The 27,607-nt window shown below is 38.0% G+C and overlaps 2 protein-coding genes across 4 annotated transcripts in view; both read left to right on the top strand.

The window, feature by feature from the left end:
- Positions 1-27,607, top strand: part of LOC130358162 (uncharacterized) — a 164,722-nt gene that overhangs the window by 117,332 nt on the left and 19,783 nt on the right. The gene's annotated exons all lie outside the window — the stretch shown is intronic.
- LOC130358155 (zinc finger protein 432-like) overlaps positions 1-27,607 on the top strand; it is a 32,332-nt gene that overhangs the window by 943 nt on the left and 3,782 nt on the right. The window contains exons 2-7 of one of the 3 annotated variants that reach the window (XM_056561003.1): positions 13,255-13,406; positions 21,471-21,581; positions 21,688-21,858; positions 21,936-22,053; positions 22,253-22,344; positions 22,469-22,595. In XM_056561003.1, the coding sequence (XP_056416978.1) occupies positions 21,474-21,581; positions 21,688-21,858; positions 21,936-22,053; positions 22,253-22,344; positions 22,469-22,595 (616 nt within the window). In that variant the 5' untranslated portion in view covers positions 13,255-13,406; positions 21,471-21,473. Of the gene's footprint in view, positions 1-13,254; positions 13,407-21,470; positions 21,582-21,687; positions 21,859-21,935; positions 22,054-22,204; positions 22,345-22,468; positions 22,596-27,607 lie in introns of all 3 variants that reach the window. The other 2 variants (XM_056561001.1, XM_056561002.1) reach the window with 2 other exon arrangements.

Genomic DNA, 27,607 nt, shown 5'->3' with positions numbered 1-27,607 from the left:
TATATATATATAGTGTATAGATCTATAGTGTGTATTATATATATATATATATATATATATAGTGTATAGATCTATAGTGTGTATTATATATATATATATATATATATATAGTGTATAGATCTATAGTGTGTATTATATATATATATATATATATATAGTGTATAGATCTATAGTGTGTATTATATATATATATATAGTGTATAGATCTATAGTGTGTATTATATATATAGTGTATAGATCTATAGTGTGTATTATATATATATAGTGTATAGATCTATAGTGTGTATTATATATATATATATATAGTGTATAGATCTATAGTGTGTATTATATATATATATATATATAGTGTATAGATCTATAGTGTGTATTATATATATATATAGTGTATAGATCTATAGTGTGTATTATATATATATAGTGTATAGATCTATAGTGTGTATTATATATATATAGTGTATAGATCTATAGTGTGTATTATATATATATATAGTGTATAGATCTATAGTGTGTATTATATATATATATAGTGTATAGATCTATAGTGTGTATTATATATATATATAGTGTATAGATCTATAGTGTGTATTATATATATATATATATATAGTGTATAGATCTATAGTGTGTATTATATATATATAGTGTATAGATCTATAGTGTGTATTATATATATATATAGTGTATAGATCTATAGTGTGTATTATATATATATATAGTGTATAGATCTATAGTGTGTATTATATATATATATAGTGTATAGATCTATAGTGTATAGATCTATAGTGTGTATTATATATTTATATATATAGTGTATAGATCTATAGTGTGTATTATATATATAGTGTATAGATCTATAGTGTGTATTATATATATATAGTGTATAGATCTATAGTGTGTATTATATATATATAGTGTATAGATCTATAGTGTGTATTATATATATATAGTGTATAGATCTATAGTGTGTATTATATATATATATATATATAGTGTATAGATCTATAGTGTGTATTATATATATAGTGTATAGATCTATAGTGTGTATTATATATATATATATAGTGTATAGATCTATAGTGTGTATTATATATATATAGTGTATAGATCTATAGTGTGTATTATATATATATATATATAGTGTATAGATCTATAGTGTGTATTATATATATAGTGTATAGATCTATAGTGTGTATTATATATATATATAGTGTATAGATCTATAGTGTGTATTATATATATATAGTGTATAGATCTATAGTGTGTATTATATATATATATATATAGTGTATAGATCTATAGTGTGTATTATATATATATATAGTGTATAGATCTATAGTGTGTATTATATATATATATATATATATAGTGTATAGATCTATAGTGTGTATTATATATATAGTGTATAGATCTATAGTGTGTATTATATATATATATATATATATAGTGTATAGATCTATAGTGTGTATTATATATATATAGTGTATAGATCTATAGTGTGTATTATATATATATATATAGTGTATAGATCTATAGTGTGTATTATATATATATAGTGTATAGATCTATAGTGTGTATTATATATATATATATATATATATATAGTGTATAGATCTATAGTGTGTATTATATATATAGTGTATAGATCTATAGTGTGTATTATATATATATAGTGTATAGATCTATAGTGTGTATTATATATATATATATATATAGTGTATAGATCTATAGTGTGTATTATATATATATAGTGTATAGATCTATAGTGTGTATTATATATATATATATAGTGTATAGATCTATAGTGTGTATTATATATATATATATATATATATAGTGTATAGATCTATAGTGTGTATTATATATATATATATATATATATATATATATATATATATAGTGTATAGATCTATAGTGTGTATTATATATATATATATAGTGTATAGATCTATAGTGTGTATTATATATATATATAGTGTATAGATCTATAGTGTGTATTATATATATATAGTGTATAGATCTATAGTGTGTATTATATATATATATATAGTGTATAGATCTATAGTGTGTATTATATATATATATAGTGTATAGATCTATAGTGTGTATTATATATAGTGTATAGATCTATAGTGTGTATTATATATATATATAGTGTATAGATCTATAGTGTGTATTATATATATATATAGTGTATAGATCTATAGTGTGTATTATATATATATAGAGTGTATAGATCTATAGTGTGTATTATATATATATAGTGTATAGATCTATAGTGTGTATTATATATATATAGTGTATAGATCTATAGTGTGTATTATATATATATAGTGTATAGATCTATAGTGTGTATTATATATATATATAGTGTATAGATCTATAGTGTGTATTATATATATATATATAGTGTATAGATTTATAGTGTGTATTATATATATATAGTGTATAGATCTATAGTGTGTAATATATATATATATAGTGTATAGATCTATAGTGTGTATTATATATATATAGTGTATAGATCTATAGTGTATATTATATATATATAGTGTATAGATCTATAGTGTGTATTATATATATATATAGTGTATAGATCTATAGTGTGTATTATATATATATATAGTGTATAGATCTATAGTGTGTATTATATATATATGTATAGTGTATAGATCTATAGTGTGTATTATATATATATAGTGTATAGATCTATAGTGTGTATTATATATATATAGTGTATAGATCTGTAGTGTGTATTATATATATAGTGTATAGATCTATAGTGTGTATTATATATATATATATAGTGTATAGATTTATAGTGTGTATTATATATATATAGTGTATAGATCTATAGTGTGTAATATATATATATATAGTGTATAGATCTATAGTGTGTATTATATATATATAGTGTATAGATCTATAGTGTATATTATATATATATAGTGTATAGATCTATAGTGTGTATTATATATATATATAGTGTATAGATCTATAGTGTGTATTATATATATATATAGTATATAGATCTATAGTGTGTATTATATATATATAGTGTATAGATCTATAGTGTGTATTATATATATATAGTGTATAGATCTATAGTGTGTATTATATATATATAGTGTATAGATCTATAGTGTGTATTATATATATATATATATATATATATATAGTGTATAGATCTATAGTGTGTATTATATATATATATATATATATATATAGTGTATAGATATATAGTGTGTATTATATATATGTGTATATATATATATATATATATATAGTGTATAGATCTATAGTGTGTATTATATATATAGTGTATAGATCTATAGTGTGTATTATATATATATATATATATATATATAGTGTATAGATCTATAGTGTATATTATATATATAGTGTATAGATCTATAGTGTGTATTATATATATATATAGTGTATAGATCTATAGTGTGTATTATATATATATAGTGTATATATCTATAGTGTATATTATATATATATATAGTGTATATATCTATAGTGTATATTATATATATATATAGTGTATATATCTATAGTGTATATTATATATATATATATTGTATAGATCTATAGTGTGTATTATATATATATATATATAGTGTATAGATCTATAGTGTGTATTATATATATAGTGTATAGATCTATAGTGTGTATTATATATATAGTGTATAGATCTATAGTGTGTATTATATATATATATATATATATATATATATAGTGTATAGATCTATAGTGTGTATTATATATATATATAGTGTATAGATCTATAGTGTGTAATATATATATATATATATATATATATATAGTGTATAGATCTATAATGTGTATTATATATATATATATATATATAGTGTATAGATCTATAGTGTGTAATATATATATAGTGTATAGATCTATAGTGTGTAATATATATATATAGTGTATAGATCTATAGTGTGTATTATATATATATAGTGTATAGATCTATAGTGTGTATTATATATATATAGTGTATAGATCTATAGTGTGTATTATATATATATATAGTGTATAGATCTATAGTGTGTATTATATATATATAGTGTATAGATCTATAGTGTGTATTATATATATATATATATAGTGTATAGATCTATAGTGTGTATTATATATATATATATATAAATATATATATATATAGTGTATAGATCTATAGTGTGTATTATATATATACAGTGTATAGATCTATAGTGTGTATTATATATATAGTGTATAGATCTATAGTGTGTATTATATATATATAGTGTGTATTATATATATAGTGTATAGCTCTATAGTGTTTGTATTATATATAGTGTATAGATCTATAGTGTGTGATATATATATATAGTGTATATATCTATGTGTGTATTATATATAGTGTATAGATCTATAGTGTGTATTATCACCATACATATTACCAAAATATTATTACTGACCAAATCCTGTATATTGAGATCAATATTACCAATAATACCAGAATACAAGGAGGAATATTATCACCATATATATTACAATCATACTGTTACTGACCAAATCCTGTATACTGAGACCAATATTACTAATAATGCCAGTATACAAGAAGGAATATTATCACCATACAGATCTCCATCATACTGTTACTGACTAAATCCAGTGTACTTATACCATTCTTACCAATAACACCTCCACACTACATAAATTATCACAGAATAAAAATCCAATACATATAGACCAATATTCCCTCAATACAATGATCATAAAGAAGTAGAAATGTTCACATCCATGATAAGGAATTGTAGAATCGTGCTGCTCGCCCTAAACCACTGTCTCTTCCTACTTGGATTATCAACCCTAAAAGGCAGCCCCCCCCCAATTAGGCCACAAAAGGAGAAGTTATCATTATGGGAGACTTCAATCTTCCGGATATAAACTGGAAAACCAAAATAGCAAGTTCTGCCAGGAGTCCAGATATTCTAAATACCCTACTGGGATTATCTCTACAACAAGTGCTTGAGGAGCCGACCCGGAGGAAGGCCATTTTGGATTTGGTTTTCACAAATTGGGATTTGGTATATGATCTTATTGTTGGCGAAAGCTTGGGATCTAGTGATCACCAGTCAGTGTGGGATCTAGTGATCACCAGTCAGTGTGGGATCTAGTGATCACCAGTCAGTGTGGGATCTAGTGATCACCAGTCAGTGTGGGATCTAGTGATCACCAGTCAGTGTGGGATCTAGTGATCACCAGTCAGTGTGGGATCTAGTGATCACCAGTCAGTGTGGGATCTAGTGATCACCAGTCAGTGTGGGATCTAGTGATCACCAGTCAGTGTGGGATCTAGTGATCACCAGTCAGTGTGGGATCTAGTGATCACCAGTCAGTGTGGGATCTAGTGATCACCAGTCAGTGTGGGATCTAGTGATCACCAGTCAGTGTGGGATCTAGTGATCACCAGTCAGTGTGGGATCTAGTGATCACCAGTCAGTGTGGGATCTAGTGATCACCAGTCAGTGTGGGATCTAGTGATCACCAGTCAGTGTGGTTTAATAGAAGAACAGTGAAGGAGTCACCACACAAAAACAAAAGTTTTAGATTTTAGAAAAACAGACTTTTCAAAAATGAGATTAGTCATAAATGAGTCCCTATCAGACTGGAACAAATTACACGGAGTTCAGGAGAAATGGGACTACTTAAAAGCAACAGAAAACTGCATTAGACTTGTCAGTAAATGCAGAAAAAGGAAGAGACCCCTGTGGTACTCAGCAGAAGTGGCTAAAATCATTAAAAACTGCATTTAATAATTATAAAACAACCCAGAGCAATGAAGATGGGAAATCTACAAGACTAGGCAGAAAGAGGCCAAGCAACTTATAAGAACTTCTAAAGCACAGGCAGAAGAAAAACTAGTCCAGTCTGTGAAAAAAGGGGATAAGACATTCTTCAGATACAGTGACCCCCCCCGACCTCCGATGGCCCCGACATACCATATATATACAGTGACCCCCCCGACCTCCGATGGCCCCGACATACCATATATATACAGTGACCCCCCCCCCCCCCCCCCCCCGACCTCCGATGGCCCCAACATACGATCATTTCAGCATATGATCACTCTCAGAGACCATCGCATGTTGAAGGCAGCATCAGCATACAATGCTTTTGTATGTCGGGGCCATCGCATAAACGGCTATCCTGCAGCGCAGACTGCTTCAGCTGCCACCGGATAGCCGTTTACGGTGCCCCGTGTGGTCCGCTGACGATCACTTACATGTCCTCGGGGCTCCGGCGCGTCCTCTTCGGGATCCCCTGCATCGTCGGTGCTCTCCATCGACATTATCACGTTGCTGCGCACACCGTCCCGTCATCCAATAGGAGCGGCGTGCGTAGTGACGTGATGGCGGCGAAGGAGAGCGCGGACGTCTGGGACGCGGCGGCAGCGATGGACAGCGACATCCCGGGCAGCGGTGAGGAGCGGTGACGGTCCGGAGCGGCGGGGACAGGTGAGTACAACTTCGACTGTCCGGGCATGCTCGGTGTTGTAGTTTTGCAACATCTGGAGGTCCGCAGGTTGTAGACCACTGTCCTATACTTTACATTGCCCGGATCCCTCAACATACGATGGTTTCAACAAACGATGGTCCATTTGGAACGGATCACCATCATATGTTGAGGGATGAAAAAAGGAAATTAAAGCAAGGAATAATTAAATTAAAAACAAAGGAAGGAAGGTATGTAGAAGAGAATAAGGGGCGAGCCGGCTGCCTTAATGATGACTTCTGTTCAGTTTTTACAGAAGAAAAAGAAGGAAAAGGACTAAGGAATCGTTTGATGCATGTGTCTTTACAGAGGAAGAGGTTCTACGTCTGCTTTCTAAAGTGAAGACAAACAAATCACAGGGGCCTGATGGGATACACCCAAAATTATTTAAAGAGTTTAGTGGTGAGCTAGCAAAAGCGTTAACAGATTTATTTAACCAATCAATGGTAACAGGAGCCGTCCTGGAAGATTGGAAATTAGCAAATGTCGTGCCCATTCACAAGAAAGGTAGTAGGGAGCAATCAAGCAACTATAGGCCAGTAAGTCTGACATCAATAGTGGGGAAATTAATGGAAACCCTACTAAAGGAGAGGATTGTGGAACATCTAAAATCCCATGGATTGCAAGATGAAAAATAACATGGGTTTACTTCAGGGAGATCATGTCAAACAAATCTGATTGATTTTTTTGACTGGGTGACTAAAATAATAGATGGCGGAGGGGCAGTATAGTGATATAATAATAGATGGCGGAGGGGCAGTATAGTGATATAATAATAGATGGCGGAGGGGCAGTATAGTGATATAATAATAGATGGCGGAGGGGCAGTATAGTGATATAATAATAGATGGCGGAGGGGCAGTATAGTGATATAATAATAGATGGCGGAGGGGCAGTATAGTGATATAATAATAGATGGAGGAGGAGTATAGTGATATAATAATAGATGGAGGAGGGGCAGTATAGTGATATAATAATAGATGGCGGAGGAGCAGTATAGTGATATAATAATAGATGGAGGAGGAGTATAGTGATATAATAATAGATGGCGGAGGGGCAGTATAGTGATATAATAATAGATGGCGGAGGGGCAGTATAGTGATATAATAATAGAGGGCGGAGGGGCAGTAGACACTGTCCCACATAGAAGACTTATCAATAAACTTCAGTCATTGAGCTTGGACTCCATATTGTTGAGTGGATTAGGCAGTGACTGAGTAACAGACAACAGAGGGTTGTAGTCAATGGAGAATATTCAGAGCGCGGTATTGTCATCAGTGGGGACCTCAGGGATCGGTACTGGGACCAATATTGTTTAATATCTTCATTAGCGATATTACAGAAGGTCTCGATGGATTTGGTCTTTTTGCTGATGACACAAATATATGTAACAGGGTTGATGTTCCTGGAGGATCCGCCAAATGGAAAAGGATTTAGGCAAACTAGAAGAATGGTCAGAACTCTGGCAACTGAAATTTTATGTGGATAAGTGCAAGATAATGCACCTGGGGCGTAAAAACCCTCAGGCAGAATATAGAACATGTGACACAGCCCTGACCTCAGTATCTGAGGAGAGGGATTTAGGAGAAATTATTTCAGAAGACTTAAAGGTAGGAAGACAATGTAATAGAGCAGCAGGAAACGCTAGCAGAATGCTTGGATGTATAGGGAGAGGTATAAGCAGTAGAAAGAGAGAAGTGCTCATGTGTGTATAGGGAGGGGTATAAGTAGTAGAGAGAGAGAAGTGCTCATGGATGTATAGGGAGAGGTATAAGCAGTAGAAAGAGAGAAGTGCTCATGTGTGTATATGCAGAGGTATAAGCAGTAGAAAGAGAGAAGTGCTCATGTGTGTATATGCAGAGGTATAAGCAGTAGAAAGAGAAGTGCTCATGTGTGTATAGGGAGGGGTATAAGTAGTAGAGAGAGAGAAGTGCTCATGGATGTATAGGGAGAGGTATAAGCAGTAGAGAGAGAGAAGTGCTCATGGATGTATAGGGAGAGGTATAAGCAGTAGAGAGAGAAGTGCTCATGCCGCTGTACAGAACACTGGTGAGACCTCACTTGGAGTATTGTGCGCAGTACTGGAGCCCGTATCTCCAGAAGGATATAGATTCTCTAGAGAGAGACCAGAGAAGATACTAAACTAGTACATGGATTGCAGGATAAAACTTACCAGGAAAGGTTAAAGGACCTTAACATGTATAGAAGAAAAAAGAGACTGAGGGATATGATAGAGACTTTTATATACATGAAGGGAATCAACACGGGAAAGGAGGAGAAGATATATAAGAGAAGAAAAACTACCACAAGAGGACATAGTGTTATATAGAGGACATAGTGTTATATAGAGGACATAGTGTTATATATAGAGGACATAGTGTTATATATAGAGGACATAGTGTTATATAGAGGACATAGTGTTATATATAGAGGACATAGTGTTATATAGAGGACATAGTGTTATATAGAGGACATAGTGTTATATAGAGGACATAGTGTTATATAGAGGACATAGTGTTATATATAGAGGACATAGTGTTATATATAGAGGACATAGTGTTATATAGAGGACATAGTGTTATATATAGAGGACATAGTGTTATATAGAGGACATAGTGTTATATAGAGGACATAGTGTTATATATAGAGGACATAGTGTTATATATAGAGGACATAGTGTTATATATAGAGGACATAGTGTTATATATAGAGGACATAGTGTTATATATAGAGGACATAGTGTTATATATAGAGGACATAGTGTTATATATAGAGGACATAGTGTTATATATAGAGGACATAGTGTTATATAGAGGACATAGTGTTATATATAGAGGACATAGTGTTATATATAGAGGACATAGTGTTATATATAGAGGACATAGTTTTATATAGAGGACATAGTGTTATATATAGAGGACATAGTTTTATATAGAGGACATAGTGTTATATAGAGGACATAGTGTTATATAGAGGACATAGTGTTATATAGAGGACATAGTGTTATATATAGAGGACATAGTGTTATATATAGAGGACATAGTGTTACATATAGAGGACATAGTGTTATATAGAGGACATAGTGTTATATATAGAGGACATAGTGTTATATAGAGGACATAGTTTTAAATTAGAGTGGAAAGGTTTCTGCAGTAATATCAGGAAGTACTTTACTGAGAGAGTAGTGGATGCATGGAATAGTCTTCCTGCAGAAGTGGTCGCTGCAAATACAGTGAAGGAGTTTAAACATGTATGGGATAAGTATAAGGCTATCCTTCATATAAGATAGGATAGGTATAAGGCTATCCTTCATATAAGATAGGGATAAGTATAAGACTATCCTTCATATAAGATAGAGATAGGTATAAGGCTATCCTTCATATAAGATAGAGATAGGTATAAGGCTATCCTTCATATAAGATAGGGATAAGTATAAGACTATCCTTCATATAAGATAGAGATAAGTATAAGACTATCCTTCATATAAGATAGAGATAGGTATAAGACTATCCTTCATATAAGATAGAGATAGGTATAAGACTATCCTTCATATAAGATAGAGATAGGTATAAGGTTATCCTTCATATAAGATAGAGATAGGTATAAGACTATCCTTCATATAAGATAGAGATAGGTATAAGACTATCCTTCATATAAGATAGAGATAGGTATAAGACTATCCTTCATATAAGATAGAGATAGGTATAAGACTATCCTTCATATAAGATAGAGATAGGTATAAGACTATCCTTCATATAAGATAGAGATAGGTATAAGACTATCCTTCATATAAGATAGAGATAGGTATAAGACTATCCTTCATATAAGATAGAGATAGGTATAAGACTATCCTTCATATAAGATAGAGATAGGTATAAGACTATCCTTCATATAAGATAGAGATAGGTATAAGGTTATCCTTCATATAAGATAGAGATAGGTATAAGACTATCCTTCATATAAGATAGAGATAGGTATAAGACTATCCTTCATATAAGATAGAGATAGGTATAAGACTATCCTTCATATAAGATAGAGATAGGTATAAGACTATCCTTCATATAAGATAGAGATAGGTATAAGACTATCCTTCATATAAGATAGGGATATGTATAAGGCTATCCTTCATATAAGATAGAGATAGGTATAAGGCTATCCTTCATATAAGACAGAGGTAGGTATAAGGCTATCCTTCATATAAGATAGAGATAGGTATAAGGCTATACTTCATATAAGATAGAGATAGGTATAAGGCTATCCTTCATATAAGATAGAGATAGGTATAAGGCTATCCTTCATATAAGATAGGGATAGGTATAAGGCTATCCTTCATATAAGATAGGGATAGGTATAAGGCTATCCTTCATATAAGATAGAGATAGGTATAAGGCTATCCTTCATATAAGACAGAGGTAGGTATAAGGCTATCCTTCATATAAGATAGAGATAGGTATAAGGCTATACTTCATATAAGATAGAGATAGGTATAAGGCTATCCTTCATATAAGATAGGGATAGGTATAAGGCTATCCTTCATATAAGATAGAGATAGGTATAAGACTTTCCTTCATATAAGATAGAGATAGGTATAAGACTATCCTTCATATAAGATAGAGATAGGTATAAGACTATCCTTCATATAAGATAGGGATAGGTATAAGGCTATCCTTCATATAAGATAGAGATAGGTATAAGGCTATCCTTCATATAAGACAGAGGTAGGTATAAGGCTATCCTTCATATAAGATAGAGATAGGTATAAGGCTATACTTCATATAAGATAGAGATAGGTATAAGGCTATACTTCATATAAGATAGAGATAGGTATAAGACTATCCTTCATATAAGATAGAGATAGGTATAAGACTATCCTTCATATAAGATAGAGATAGGTATAAGACTATCCTTCATATAAGATAGAGATAGGTATAAGACTATCCTTCATATAAGATAGAGATAGGTATAAGGCTACCCTTCATATAAGATAGAGATAGGTATAAGACTATCCTTCATATAAGATAGAGATAGGTATAAGACTATCCTTCATATAAGATAGAGATAGGTATAAGACTATCCTTCATATAAGATAGAGATAGGTATAAGACTATCCTTCATATAAGATAGAGATAGGTATAAGACTATCCTTCATATAAGATAGAGATAGGTATAAGACTATCCTTCATATAAGATAGAGATAGGTATAAGGCTATCCTTCATATAAGATGGGGATAGGTATAAGGCTATCCTTCATATAAGATAGGGATAGGTATAAGACTATACTGCATATAAGATAGAGATAGGTATAAGACTATCCTTCATATAAGATAGGGATAGGTATAAGGCTATCCTTCATATAAGATAGAGATAGGTATAAGACTATCCTTCATATAAGATAGGGCCAGGGACTATTCATAGTATTCAGATTATTGGGCAGACTAGATGGGCCAAATGGTTCTTATCTGCCGACACATTCTATGTTTCTATGCTTAATGTCGGCAGATAACGTCCGGTCCAGTATGGTATACTGTACAGTATACAGAGGCTGGGGGATAAGGCCAATGCTTTTACCTTCTTAGACCTTCTATAACACAATTCTTTGAAAGCTTATTTTATGGCCTGTCGTTCTCTATCCGTATATATCCGAGTGGTAAATTCTCTTTGTGCTTTTACTAGACAAACTCGACAAGTAGACTTCTTTTCTTCTTACAGTTCATACTTCATTTTTATTCATTATTTGTTCATTTAAGGTGCAGAATATTTCTGTAGAGCACTACCATAGCTGACGTGACGAGCGGACGCGGCCCTTGGGGTCCTCCCCTTACTCATGTATAATTGGCTGTGTGGGTGAAACACCTAAATACCTATTATAATCAGCTGTGGTATTATTGGGTAACTTCATACATTACAGGCTGTGTCTGTTCCGTGATCCCATATACCTCTCACTACAATAGCAGCTGTTACTGTCCTTGTTAGGCCATTTTCACATGGAATGTGTGGAATGTCCGCCTGGAAAACACAGGAAAAACATTCCACACATTTGTTCTATCCCGCAGGCACTAGGACTGCTTGGAAATGTTCCTGCTCCATATACCTTTCTTCTGTATGTATCGTCTAATAGATTTTTTATGCTCAGTAATACAAACTTTTATTTGCCCCGTTGTTTATCCTATATGCCAAATGGACATTTCAGAATATAGATCAATTATTTGACCAATAAGTAAAAAGCCCTTTATTGGGATCTTATGTCCTTTCTTTGGGTGCTGTATTGTGTCACCTTTTATGATCCCATTACATGTTAAACAGTGGAATGTGCCTTTTTTACATGCAGCCAAAAATGTTTTTTATCCTTCTTTCTTTGTTGTCACGCATCGCCCTCTTTTTTTTTTTTTGTACAAACATAGGGGGTCCTCTGAAAGAGTTTCTAAGCTTGGGGTCAATTTTAAGCAAATTCTAATACTCATTTACCATATGTCTAACATTGGGATCGGGCTCTATCATACACGCTAGAAAAATAATTCTGTTGTTATCTTGCTGTTTTTTTTTATGTAGTTTGTCTAAATACGGTGCGCTCTGTTTTTCCTACCTGTTGTCCTCTTTCTTCTGTTTGTGTGGTCACAATTTTATTCCATATTCTTTGATTTCCACATCCAAAAAATTAATAACGGTAGCATCATAGGTTAATGTGAGGAACTGCTTATCTCTTGTCTACAGCACGAAAACGTCGTCTATGTACCTAACCCATATGAGTTACGTGTGTCCCCTAGGACTGGAGAAAACCATCTCATCTTCACACAAAAAAACATAAATGCCTTAGCTAAGATTGTGGCTACTAAAGACCCCATGGAAACACTATAGAATTAAAGGTAATAATCTTGATTAAAGCGAAGATAATATTTTGTTAGTACAATTTCTAATGCTGACATAAAAAATGTAAGCATGGCATTATCAGGTTTACAGACACATCTTAACCCTTCCTGTAGAGGTCTAATAATAAACAAACTCTATACACCCAAAGTGCATACAAAATTGACCTTAGTACACTCTATACAATCCAAATAATGCATAAAATGTAAATAAGTATCCACACAAATCACCAGTGATTGCAACCGGACAATCGCGATTCTTGTGGATTTTAGGTTAAAGGTACGGAATGGGAACTCTTGGAAAATCTGTTATCAAAGAATTAGAAATTCATATTTTCATAGATGAAGGCATCAACTTCTTTTTGTATACTTGAGTAGGATCTTTTTTGAGACCCAAATAGATACTGCTGTCAGACAATTGTTTGGTAGCCTCTTCCATATAATCCTCCTTATTCCACAGTACAACAATTTATTTATAATTTTAGTAAACAGAGAGAACAAATCAACATTCCAGAGAGCACCACAAGAGCTTAAGATGATAAGCAAATAGAATAGGCAGGAACTGGCAATCTCAAACAGGAGACCAAGCAAATATGCAGTCTCCGGCCCAACAAACACCACCCAAATACACATTCATACACCACACAGCAACGGGAACCCCAGCAACTTCATACCGAAAGGAAGCCTATGTAATTCACTGTGGGGAACTCACTCTCACAGAAGGGACCACAACTCCCCCCAAATCAACCAAGGCATCCAGACCTTATCAAACTTTTTGGGGCATTTTCTACTAATATAGAGGGTTCTATACAACAAATTAAACCATCGTGATATAGAAGAGGGTGAGGTATCTTTCCAAGCCATAACCATTACTTTATGGGCACAGAATAGCAAAAACTGGATGAGTGGATAAGTGCCTATGGGAGTCTGACTCTAGACCATTAAGCAAGTCCAGTAAACAGACTTCTGGAGTAAAAACAAAAGGAAATTCAAAGTGATCTGTCAGGAACTGCATTACAGCTCTCCAGAATGGGACTTCACAAGGGAAACTCCACACGGCATGCATGAAAGTACCACTTTCAACCTGACAGTGAAAGTAGACATCAGAGGAAGAAACCCCAATACGAAAGAGTTTAGCCGGGGTAAAATACAATCTCAGTATAAATGTAGACTGGATGAGCATATCTCAAGCACTCACTACCTTGGTATAATAAGTTGCAGTAACCTTCCAGTGCTCTTCCGAAAGTCCCGGCACATCTTCCACCCACTTCATGTAGGCCACAGCTAAGGGGTCCGGTCCCACTGACTGGTGCAGGGCATAAACCTGCGTCAACGGCTTTGACAGGTCAGTGGCACCCAAGACCCCATTAATAGCTACCGGGTCAGACTCCAATACCCCACTCGGGCCTCTAATACATGGAATGGTCACCTCTGGTCTACTTTCTCTATCCAGGTACACCAATAACCTACCATTCTTATCCCCAAACTCAAAAAGAGATACCTCCCTATCCACCATCTTCTATTGGATTCTTGCCTTTTGCAGGATCAAGAGAGCCCTCCGAGCCTTAGTCCACTCCCGTTCCGCCTCAGGTGAAGGGTTTCGCACCACCGCTGCCTCTAGGACCCCAATTTCAGCCTGCAACGCCCTCTCTTTAGCAGAATAAGTAGCCCTCTGACCGCAACTCCAGCAATAAAAGCCCCTCTCACAGTAGCCTTATAAGCGCCTGCCGGTCCTTAGTTTAACCCTATATTCAATACATTTATTCTATGGAGTAAGCTGATATATTCACCACTAAATTATCAACTTTTTTTCTTGTTTTTTTGTAATATCATCATCCTGTATTTTTTCCGAAGATGTTTTTCTTTCTGTAGTATCCGACATTTCTTTTTGTTTCGTATTTTTCTCTTTTGTTTTCTCTAAAAAAAAATTAGGTTTGTGCTGTTATTTGTTGAAGTGTAATGTCAAATAGCTCAATCCTTCTGGATGATCCGATCCCCTGATATCAGAATTAGATGACCATGAGGTACTGTTATACTGTCACATTTGTCTTTTTGCCTACGCTCCTCTGCCATTTGTATACGCGGTTATGCAAATAGTCTCTATTGTCTCTCTCAAATTTTTTCAACTTATTTTGTAAAGTGGTTGTTCGTAATGTTTCCATATTCACAGTTAATTCACACTGGACCAGTTCATACTGTAACGTCTGTGAATAGGTGGATGCACTGACTTGTGGAGATGATGGCGTGGGCTGTACCAGGGAGCGGAGTCTAAGGTGCCACTGGTTTTCACCAGAGCCCGGCGCAGGGCAGGATGGTCTTGCTGCGGCAGGTGGCACCCAGGTGGCTACCCCTGGTATGACTCGTCCCCACAGGTAGCCGAGGAATAACGTGGCACAGGAAGGTAGAGGCACAGACGTAGTCAGGACTGGCAGGAGGTCAGGGCAGGCGGCAAGAAGTGAGGTCTGGTCACGTTGAAAGAAGATCAGAAGGCAGGGGGCACAGGAGAAAGGTCAGAGTACGTAGCAAGGGTCAGGGGCAGGCGGCACAGGAGCAAGGGTCAGGTACACGGTGAGGCAAGAAAGGAATAACGCTTTCTCTTAGGCAACAAAGATCCGGCAGGGGTCAAGGGGAAGTGAGAATTACTTATAGGGTCAGCGCCCAATTATTGGAGGCGGGGACATGCGCGCCGGCAGAGAGAGAGGACAGTGGAGCGTGGAACATGGCGGGAGCGTGGAATATGGCGGGGAGCGTGTCCGCCGGTCGGGGGACTGCAGAGCAGGACAGATGAGGAGGAGTTAGTGCCGCCCGTGCCGGAGACAGCAGGAGGCGGCGAGATAGCAGTGCACCCGTGGCCAGCATGTCTGGTTGCGGGGCACCTAGTAACACATATTCAGCAGTTGTCTTCAAAGTTTTTAATTAATCAGTAAGGCTATGTTTACATGTCCGGAATCTCTGCTAAGACCACATGGGCTATGCATTCCGTGGGGAGTCCGCGGAAAGAATAAACAGGTTAATTCTTTTTGCAGACACGGAAAATAGAATTTCCGTGCCAGAAACATCTGGCACAGAAATTTCTCCGTGTGCACAGAGCAGCAGAATCCCATTCAATACAACGGGACTATGCTGCTCTGGAATCTCTGGTGGAATTCCTATGTGGAATTCTGAAGTGAACATGGTCTACAGCATCGCATTTTTTTAACACAGGTTCCAAGCTTATTAGTAAAGGTTTCACCGTAAGGAGCATTATGTCCAGGGAATGTCTACCAGCGTTGATGGTATAGGGCGTCGTCTGACAATAATGTGGGTGCAAGTTTACATCTTAACCCTCTTGGTATTCTGTGGAGTTGAATATATTCAGTTAAAGTAGATGCATGAAAGAACAAGCTGATTTGTTGATCTAGAGTTTCTTAGAGTTTTAGATCCCTTAAAGGAGTACTCCGCTGCTCAGCATTTGGAACAAACTGTTCCGAACACTGGAGCCGGCAGCTCATGACATCATAGCCCACCCCCTCATGACGTCAGGCCCCGCCCCCTCAATGCAAGGCTATCCAAAGGAGAGGGGATAAGGTGTCTGATCGCGGGGTCCCGTGGCTGGGAACCCACGCGATCTCTCCTTGCACCAGATGACAGGGGTGCTGCAGGAGAGATCATGGGGGTTCCCAGCGGCAGGTGTCCCAATCGGCTCCACTGAGAGTGATTTTTCCAGTTTTAGACGCCGCAATCAACTTTGATCGGCGATTTCCGGGATTAGTCGTGGGTCCTGGCTGCTGATAGCAATCCGGACCCACCGGGTATTAAGCCTGTTCAGCTCCTGAGTGCGCTTCATACAGCGGAAGCCGACAATGGACGTACATTTTTTCGTCCTGTGTATATAAGGCGTTAAAGGGGTACTCCGCTGCTCAGAGTTTGGAACAAACTTCTGAATGCTGGAGCCGGCACCGGGAGCTCGTGATGTCATGGGACCTATAACACTGCAAAAAAAAAAAAAGTAAAAAAAAAGTGTTAATAAAGGTCATTTAACCCCTTCCCTAATAAAAATTTGAATCACCCCCCTTTTCCCATAAAAAAAAATAAATAAAAGTGTAAATAAAAATAAACATATGTGGTATCGCCGCGTGCGTAAATGTCCGAACTATAAAAATATATCATTAATTAAACTGCACGGTCAATGGCGTACACGTAAAAAAAAATTCCAAATTCCAAAAAAGTGTCTTTTTGGTCACTTTTTATACCATTAAAAAATGAATAAAAAGTGATCAAAAAGTCCGATCACAACAAAAATTATACTGATAAAAACTTCGGATCGCGGCGCAAAAAATGAGTCCTCATACCGCCCTGTTCGTGGAAAAATAAAAAAGTTATAGGGGTCAGAAGATGACATTTTTAAACGTATACATTTTCCTGCATGTAGTTATGATTTTTTCCAGAAGTGCGACAATATCCAACCTATATAAGTAGGGGGTCATTTTAACCGTATGGACCTACAGAATAATGATAAGGTGTCATTTTTACCGAAATATGCACTGCGTAGAAACGGAAGCCCCCAAAAGTTACAAAATGACATTTTTTCTTCGATTTTATCGCACAATGATTTTTTTTCCGTTTCGTCGGGAATTTTTGGGTAAAATGACTAATGTCACTGCAAAGTAGAATAAGTGATGCAAAAAATAAGACATCATATGGATTTTTGGGTGGAAAATTGAAAGGGTTATGATTTTTAAAAGGTAAGGAGGAAAAAATGAAAGTGCAAAAACTGAAAAACGCTGAGTCCTTAAGGGGTTAAGAACGGACCCATTTTTTACCTTAATGACCAGGCTCTTTTTTAAAAAATTTGGCATGTATCACTTTAAATTGTAATAACTTTAGAATGCTTTTTCTGAGTGGAGCGATTCTGAGATTGTTTTTTTGTGACATATTGTACTTTATATAGGTGGTGAATTTTTGTTGACACATGAAGCATTTTTTGTGAAAAACTCCAAAATATTGTGTGAACTGGAAAAAAATGTTCTGGTATTTTTTATTTTTTTATGGTGTACACTGTGCAGTAAAAGTGATGTTATATTCATTCTGTGGGTCGGTACGATTATGGCGATTCCTATTTTATGTCGCTTTCTATGTTCTTTTTTCTTTTCTGAGCAAAATTCTTTTTCTTCCATTCATTTTCCAACAGCCGTAACTTTTTTATTTTTCATTTGACGCCACTGAGTAAGGGCTTATTTTTTGCGGGATGAGCTGTACTTTTTATTGGTATCAATTTTGCGATATGTGCTACCTTTTTGATCTATTTTTTTATTCCGCTATTTGTACCAAAATTGGCAAATTGTGTACTTTTTTTTTTTTTTACGGCGTTCACCATGTGGGATAATTTACATTACAGTTTTATAGTACACGTCATTACGGATGTGGCAATACCTATTATGTATTGATTTGTGTTTTTGATCTTTTTTGGTGATAATACAGGGCTTTTATTGGGAAAGGGGCATTTTTTATTTTTTTATTTTATTTTTTACGCTTCATACTTTTATTGAAGAACTTTTTATTATATTTTTTTATACTTTTTACAGGTTATACTATTCTGCAATACATTTGTACTGCAGCACAGTATGACCCGATCAGCTGCGCACTGTACAGCCTGTGCGATCCAAGCAGCACTCATTGTACAAAGCCTAAACAATTCCTGTTTGTCTGAACACCACCTAAAATATACATCTGTTGTCCCTAGCTGTCTACATCTGAGCTTAGTGTTCAACGTTATATCCATATCTCATCCTCGACCTGGAACTCCTTCCTCCGCAGGCCTAGCCTAGCCTGTGTCCTCTCATGCCGGGACCCTTTCCCCGAGAGGCCAAGCCTTCTTTTAATAGAGGTCTCTACAGTGGTTTCTAACAATCCTAATAAACTCCCAGCAGGAGCGGATCGTAGTGGAAATGCAAACTGCTCTTTTCTTTCCAACCCAAACAACCCAGTTCCTGTTTTTGGATTTCAGATCCAATCTTAACAGGAGAAATGTCTCTTTTAGTGGCAATACTACACCACTCCAGCAGCCATTCTGCCACAGCCCCTAAGTAGTTTTAGGCCCCCACACTGTGCCCCTAAGTAGTTTTAGGCCCCCACACTGTGCCCCTAGGTAGTTTTAGGCCCCCACACTGTGCCCCTAGGTAGTTTTAGGCCCCCACACTGTGCCCCTAGGTAGTTTTAGGCCCCCACACTGTGCCCCTAGGTAGTTTTAGGCCCCCACACTGTGCCCCTGGGTAGTTTTAGGTCCCCACACTGTGCCCCTGGGTAGTTTTAGGCCCCCACACTGTGCCCCTAGGTAGTTTTAGGCCCCCACACTGTGCCCCTGGGTAGTTTTAGGCCCCCACACTGTGCCCCTAGGTAGTTTTAGGCCCCCACACTGTGCCCCTAGGTAGTTTTAGGCCCCCACACTGTGCCCCTAGGTAGTTTTAGGCCCCCACACTGTGCCCCTAGGTAGTTTTAGGCCCCCACACTGTGCCCCTAGGTAGTTTTAGGCCCAAACACTGTGCCCCTAGGTAGTTTTAGGCCCCCACACTGTGCCCCTAGGTAGTTTTAGGCCCCCACACTGTGCCCCTATGTAGTTCAAGGATATTGGTTAGGAAACAAGAAGGAGAACATCTACCATAATAAAAGGCCACCGGGATCTCCAGCGCTGAATGTCTCCGATGTAAAGAAGGAAACAATTATGTATCTCTGGTGGTGATCTACAGCCCATGACTAGAAGAGTCTGGAAATACAGATTTATGTAATGACACTGAAGAGGTGTCACGAGGCTGTAGAACCATGCTTCTCCTATAGCAGGCGTCTTTCCTTGGTAAAAAAAAATGCCTTTCTCATCTCCGATGTCCTAGGACTTTATGGTAGATCCAGATAGGAAGACTAGTAATCACTGGTAAGAGAAGCTCATATAAAACCCAGAAATGAGTGACCACTCAGGGGAAGATAGGAAAAGTAGTAATGGCAGGATGAGTGAGCAACTACTTACTGAGGATCACAGCAAAAGACCAGATAAAGCTAGAATCAGGCCAAAGGTACCAAAACTACACCACAAGGCAGACAACACAGACACCCAGAATGGAAAAAAACTATATTACCAGCAGTGAATGGTTTATTAAATAACTATAAGGAGGCACTAGTCACATCTACAGCCAGATACTACTAAAATCTGCCATGGATCCATTCCTCCAGTAACTTCACTGAAATAAAATCAAAACAAGAAGTGACATGACAGGTGTCTACCCACCAGGTGTAACAGTTTATGAGTCTGAACACTGGTCTGAATCTCTACCATGGATTAATGTGATACTACAAGGAAAAGCCCCTATACACATTAGTGAACGTTGCCTCCCTACTCTTGTTTAAAGCATGATGAAAAAAATTATGCAAGATGGATTTCCTGTGACATCAGACCAGTATATATGTCTTCCTGTGACATCACATCAGTTATAGACCTCTTCCCGTGACATCAGACCAGTATATATGTCTTCCTGTGACATCACACTAGTTATAGACCTCTTCCTGTGACATCACACCAGTTATAGACCTCTTCCTGTGACCTCACACCAGTTATAGACCTCTTCCCATGACATCAGACCAGTATATACATCTTCCTGTGACATCACACTAGTTATACACCTCTTCCTGTGACATCACACCAGTTATAGACCTCTTCCCGTGACATCACACTAGTTATACACCTCTTCCTCTCTCTCTGGCACATTTTCATTTGTCTGAAACCGAATCCTTCTAAAACTGAGCTTCTGTTTCTATAATTCAATAATCTCAAAGCCATAGGCTAGGGAGCATCATGTGACCAAGGAATCATTCATCTTAAAACAACAGTATAATTTTAATCCTAAAATTCTCGTTTTTCTTTCGTGTATGCCATAAATGCAATGTTATAATGAAGGACAGTTTTGCAGGTAAACTCTCAGTACCCTATAGAGATTAATGTTTTCTTACAACCACACAACATTTTAGGGATGATAGCTAACACACAATACGCACTACAATAGTAAAAGATAAGTAACCAAAAGTTTTCTCTGAAAGGCCATGGTCCGTTTCACCAATGACCCAACAAGGATGGAGAAGGCCAGAAAGCACATGGCTGCCAGGATATTAGACTTCGCCCTAGAGATAATCCACCTGATAACCGGAGAGGTGAGAGGTCACATGATGTCTTATCCCTATAAATAATCCCGGAAATGACTGGAAAGGGGGCGGATTCTTAGAATGTCTGTAGTGATCAGTGTCTCACCATACACAGGATTACACAGTAGTGAAGAAGTGGTCTGGTGAGTGTGTGACCCCCCGTGTGTCAGGAGGATCGGGCACCATCCAGAGCCCCACCCCCGAGGATCCTCCACCTCATTCACTGATACATGAGCAGAAGATCCTAGAACTGACCACCAGGATAACTGAGCTGCTGACTGGAGAGGTGACACTGGTGGGAATGCTGGGATATTATACAATAAGGGAGGGCTCTGCTGATGACTGTATCATTGTGTGTGTCAGGTTCCTATAAGGTGTCAGGACGTCACTGTCTATTTCTCCATGGAGGAGTGGGAGTATGTAGAAGGACACAAGGATCTGTACCAGGACATGATAGAGGATCACCGTCCCCTCACACCGGGTAAGAGGAGACTTATTGTTCTTTACTGTGGGCACAGGGGACACTGGAGTCATGGTGGGGGCCTGATCAATACCCTAGAATGAATTGTGGAGATAGAAATATATGTGATATAGAGGATGTCTTGTATTCATTCCCTGTGTGTTCTCTACAGATGGATATACAGGAGGTGATGTATGCATTCCCTGTGTGTTCCCTATAGATGAAGTCATGGATAGAAATCCACCCAAGAGGTGTCCCCGTCCTCTGTATTCCCAGGATTGTCCAGAAGAAAATGTCCCAGAGGACCATCAGGTAGATGAGGCTGATCCTATATCTCTATAGGGGGTCCTGCTGTCATAGATGTGGGGATAGATTTTGGGGTCTCGTATTGATCTGTTAAATGTTTCCTCCTGAATTGTTCTATATGTCCCATCAGGAAGAAGATCTGATTATTATTAAAGTGGAGGATGAATCTGAAGAAGAAGAAGTAGAGGAGATTATGAGAGGCTATGACTCGTGTATGAGGGAAGTGAAGAAGGAAATTTGTGGAGATGTCACCCCAGGTACGTAATAATAATGGACTTACAGAGGGAATTTAGAGGTTTCGTAGGGTAAGGCTCCATCTTTAAAAAAAAATTTTCAGTACACTTTATACGCCAGTAGTGATCGGTGCTGGTACTGTTTCTTGCCCATAGAAATTTCAATTTAATTTAAATAAACATAATGATGATTTTGCATAAACAACACTTCACCTACTGGACAACAAAGCTACGGGCCCGTGTATGATGGATGCCCCTTTAGGACGTATCAGTCTGGTCAGAAGATGTCGGTATATAATGAAAGATATAGTGTAACTCTGGAATCATCTTATGCCAAATGCCCTCCAATTCTCATTAGTAAGAGTTTCTGACATGGTTGGTCCTATCAGTTAGGCTTTGTATAGATCATCCGTATGAATGACCAAGGACCAATGGTCAGATGTGCTGAGAGCTGGTTTGGGAAATACGCTCTATCAGTATTTTGTACAATAATGCGAGGGGGTACACCGCAGCCGTGTCTATGGAGCCCACAAATTTTGTAAAGCCTGATTCACTTGGTAGTCTGTCGAAAGTCTGTTCTCTAGAAGTTTTATAGCTGCGAATAAGGTAGAAAGTGAGAGTCAGGGATATTGTATCTACTTCCCAGAAGAAGAATGTCTTGTCAAGTGAGAGGTCATTCACATACCCAATGCCTTCGATTTGCCACAATTAAAAAAGTTTATTTTCTCTACCCTGGGGAAAACGAGGAATTCCAAAAGGAGAAATACTAAACGGAAGCCCAAAAAGTGCTTGATGGTCCTGCTGTTCTCATTTTGTCAAGGACTGGCAACAAAGTCCTGAGTTTTGTGATTCCCAACCTTCCTTTCATAAAATCAACCTGATGTTTCAATATTATTCTCGGAGGGATGAGATCCAGTCTAGAAGCCAAGATTTTGGGAAGTATTTTAATATCCTGGTTTATCAAGGATATCTGTCTATAAGATGTGGGAGGGGGGTTCCCTCTTTATGCAGAACTTTTCTGTTGGCTGAAAGACTGGTGGGGAGAATCTGACCACCTTGTCAAACTCTTGCAAATACAGCGGTTAGTAATGGAGCTACTTCACCCGCTAATAATTTATAAAATTCACTCATAAAGCCATCTGGCCTGGGGCTTTATTGGAGTGTAGGTGTTTGATCGAGTCTATGACAGTGGCTTCTGTAATTGGGGCATTTAGCGAAAGAAGATTGTCAGCCGTAACATTGGGTAAAGACAGTCCGTTCAAGAAGTCCCTTCCAGCGTCCGAGTATAGAAATGTTCATAATACTCCCTAAAGATGTCATAATTTTTTTGCGGATGTGAATGGATCGTTACCGTCTTTCATAAATTTAATATAGGGGAATCCCCTGCATTCCTTTGCCAGTTTGGCCAGAAGCCTTCCAGACTTATTCCCGTACTGCGTCCCTTTTGTCCCTAAAGAGCCTTTTGGAAAGCATGTTTGGATGCTTTTTTCTTTGCTGAGATGTACCCCATAATGCACCCTCTACAGACCACCTTAGCACTATCCCATAACAAAAAAGATTGGTCAGATTGGGCTGCGTTGTCTGATAAGAAGTCAAACCACCACTCTTTCAGTTGGGCCCTAAAATCTCCGTCAGCGATAAGTGAATAAGGAAAGCACCATAGTATGTCTGTCCCCTTCGGGTGTTTATCCGCTATCTCCAATTTCACTGGCGCATGATCAGAAATTAAGATGTCTAGAATAGAGACCTCTTAAGTCTTGTTTAAGATTGAAGAGGAAACCATGAAATCGCCAATTCTCGACCAAGCCATTTGGGGGTGGAAATAGAAAGTGAACTCGCTATCCTCCGGATGGTGGTGCGTCAGTGAGGTGGTTGTCAGCAAAAAACCCAGTGAAAGCTTTATCTCTCGCACTCTCTTCTACAAAGACTGGTGTCGATCGCATCCTATCCTCAGATGTGTGGAAAACCGCATTGCAGTCCTCTCCTATAACAATATTAGGTTCCCTATCCTGGAGCACCCAGGATGACACCTTGGCATAAAAAGGGGTCCTGTTTGTCGTTAGGGGCATAAAGTTAATACAGACTAATATGTTCAGCCGGTGTATCTAAGAGCAGATGTACTAACCTGCTTCAGACTAAGAGGAAGAAGATATCTGAGTACAAGCAAAAATATTCCTGACTAGGATCAAATCTCCGGCTTTTTTACCGCCCGCCGATGAACCAGAAGTCTGCCTCTTCAAGATGCATCTCTTGCAGTAGTGCGATGTTCCCATGTTTGTTGAGATGACATAATATCATTCTACGTTTGGCAGGGGACAGTATTACATGTAATTAATTTCATAGTTTGGGAAATAAGAAACGGACATGTGGATGGTCCTCAATAGGGATCGACCGATATAGATTTTTTTAGGGCCGATACCGATAATCTGTGGAGGTTAAGGCCGATAGCCGATAACTTATACCGATATTCCAGTATAAGTTATCGGCTATTTATCCCCCCCCCCCGACACCGCTGCAGATCATTGATTTAAAGCGGGCGCTTTAAATCAATAAACTGCAGCGGCTTTTGCGGTGCCATAGGCCGCCACCACCAGCTTCTCTCCCCCTGCCTGTTCGGGGGTCCTCCTGAGTCCTATCACCGTGATCCCCACCGCCCCGGCCCCATTGCCTCCCCCATCCCCGGTTTTATAATTACCTGTTCCCGGGGTCCACTCTACATCTGGCTCCGGTGGCGTCCTCCTGAGCTGTCACTGTGCGTACTGACGGTGACGTCGCATCACGTCACTCGTCATTGCGCACAGCATAACGCAGGATGCAGCAGGAGCCAGAAGTAGCGTGGACCCCGTGGTGCGGTGGGGGGGTGCGGCGCGGTGCGGTGGGGTGGGTCGTGGGGGGGGCAGTCGCGGTGCGGGGCATTATCGATTTATCCGCAAGGTAATCGCAGATACCGATAACACCCAAAATCGTGAATATCGGCCGATAATATTGGCCAAACCGATAATCGGTCGATCCCTATTCCTCAACGGTCTAGCAGGTAACTCGACATATCCATACATCAGTATGGCTCCCGGATGGATAGAGATGGCATTGGAAGATAAGGTGCAAACTGCAACAACGAGGAACACAGAATATAACGGCAAGAACCACAGTGCAATTAGCTTTATAGACTTCTCTTTTTCCGCCTGTGGACTTGTGAGGTGCTCTGAGCCTTAATCTCACAATAGTCAGACAAATCCTATCATCTCCCCAGTTCATAGGCCGGACAAGTGCATCATGAGATATCCCAGGACACGAGGGCCAAAATGAAACCCTTGCCGCGCAGTGGATATACAGTATGTAAACATTAAACTAAAGACGAACAGCTACTTATAATAGAGCTGGAAAGGGAAGAGGGAGGGGAAAAGACAAGATGGCCTATCAGCTCAGTAAAACTACCACGCGTTCACTTATCATAGATAACAAACAGATATAAATCCGTACAGAGGGGGGGAGGGAAGGTGGAGTACATGTTCATCAGAGAGATGAGTCGCAGAGTAGACCAGAAGAACACAGCAATATCCGAAAGTACTGACCAGCATACAGTCCGGTCTAGACCAGCAGACTGGGGGGGTATTAAGTCCTGCACCAGAACACTGACATGCAGCGAACAAACAATGGAGAACTCGGGTATCATGTCCCTTTAATCTTCAGAGCTGCCAGAGGAGTGAGCTTTTTCCGTTCTACAGCGTTTCTGCAGTTTGAGTTCTGCCGCCAGAAGTATCCATTGGGGCTTCCATGTTAAGAGAGGAGGAGGCTTACCACAGAAAGTGGCAGAGGTTTCAACTGCATGGGGAATGTGCAGTATTTCAGTATTACTAAGTAAACCTCATTTGCTTTTGGAATATTAACCAGCATAATGGGGCAAATGCCTCGTGTGGTATCGTTACTTTTATGAAGTTATTGAACAATAGAATGTGATGCCCCTGGTACAGCATCGGGGTGAGTAATTTCTTAAATGCTTAGGAGTCATTCATTTCAGCGTAGTTGAGGCATTTCAGGGTTTTATTTCCTTGTCTTTTTGTGGCTTTCTGAGGGGAGTCCCACACGATGGGCACTCTCCACTGCATACGGCCTAGAGATTGTAAAAGAGAAGAAACTCAGAACTGCATAATGGTGCCAGCTGAGAGTAATTATAATTAACCGACTCCGGGATGCCCACTATGCGGAGGTTGTTCCTCCATGACCTGTTTTCGAGATCTTCTACTTTCTCCTTAAAGACTTGGCTGGTGCCCGCCTTGGTCGCTGAGAGCTCGTAAGCCAGCAAACTAGCGTGGTGTTCCGGCTCTTTGATTCTGGTTTCATGCGCGGTTAACTGGTAATTGATTTGGCTTACAGAAGTGGCGATGGTGGCCTTAAGTGAGGCTTTGAGGGTTTCGATTGTCCCTTCCCACCACGACAAAGATATTTCTCCATGCAGCAAGCTACATAGGTGACTGTATGGTCGTAGCAGACCGGGTTCTTGTTCGGTTTAAGGTGCAGGGGAGGGGGGTTTAGTGGCGAGGTGCAGGAGCTCCACTACTTGCTTCCTGCCATAAGAACGCTGGAACTGGAAGTCCCACACAATACTTTTAATTGGGACGCAAACAATATTAAGAATAAAATAGTTGACATCTGTTGGATGCAAAAATATTCAATCCCCTGAGTCAATGCTTGGTAGAACCTCCTTTCATTGCAGTTACAGCTGCCCATCTTTTTTTTTTTTTTTTTTTTGGGGGGGGGGGGGTCTCCACAGCTTTTCACATCTAGAGTTCGTCCTTCTTCTTTGTAGGAAAGCTAAAGCTCAGTCAGATTGGATGGAGATCTCTGTGATCGGTGATTATTCAGACTCACCATAGATTCTCCATGGGATTGAGGTTTGGGCTGTGACTCGGACATTTTAGGACCTAACATCCTCTGATGTAAACCATTCCATAGTAGCTCGGGCTGTATGTTTAAGGTCATTTTTCTACTGAAGGAAGGATGAAGCTCCGGCCCAGTCTCAAGTTTGCAGATGGCAT

Source organism: Hyla sarda, chromosome 2 (genome assembly GCF_029499605.1).
Source record: "Hyla sarda isolate aHylSar1 chromosome 2, aHylSar1.hap1, whole genome shotgun sequence".
Lineage (NCBI taxonomy): Eukaryota > Metazoa > Chordata > Amphibia > Anura > Hylidae > Hyla > Hyla sarda.
This window is presented reverse-complemented; position numbering and strand designations above follow the sequence as displayed.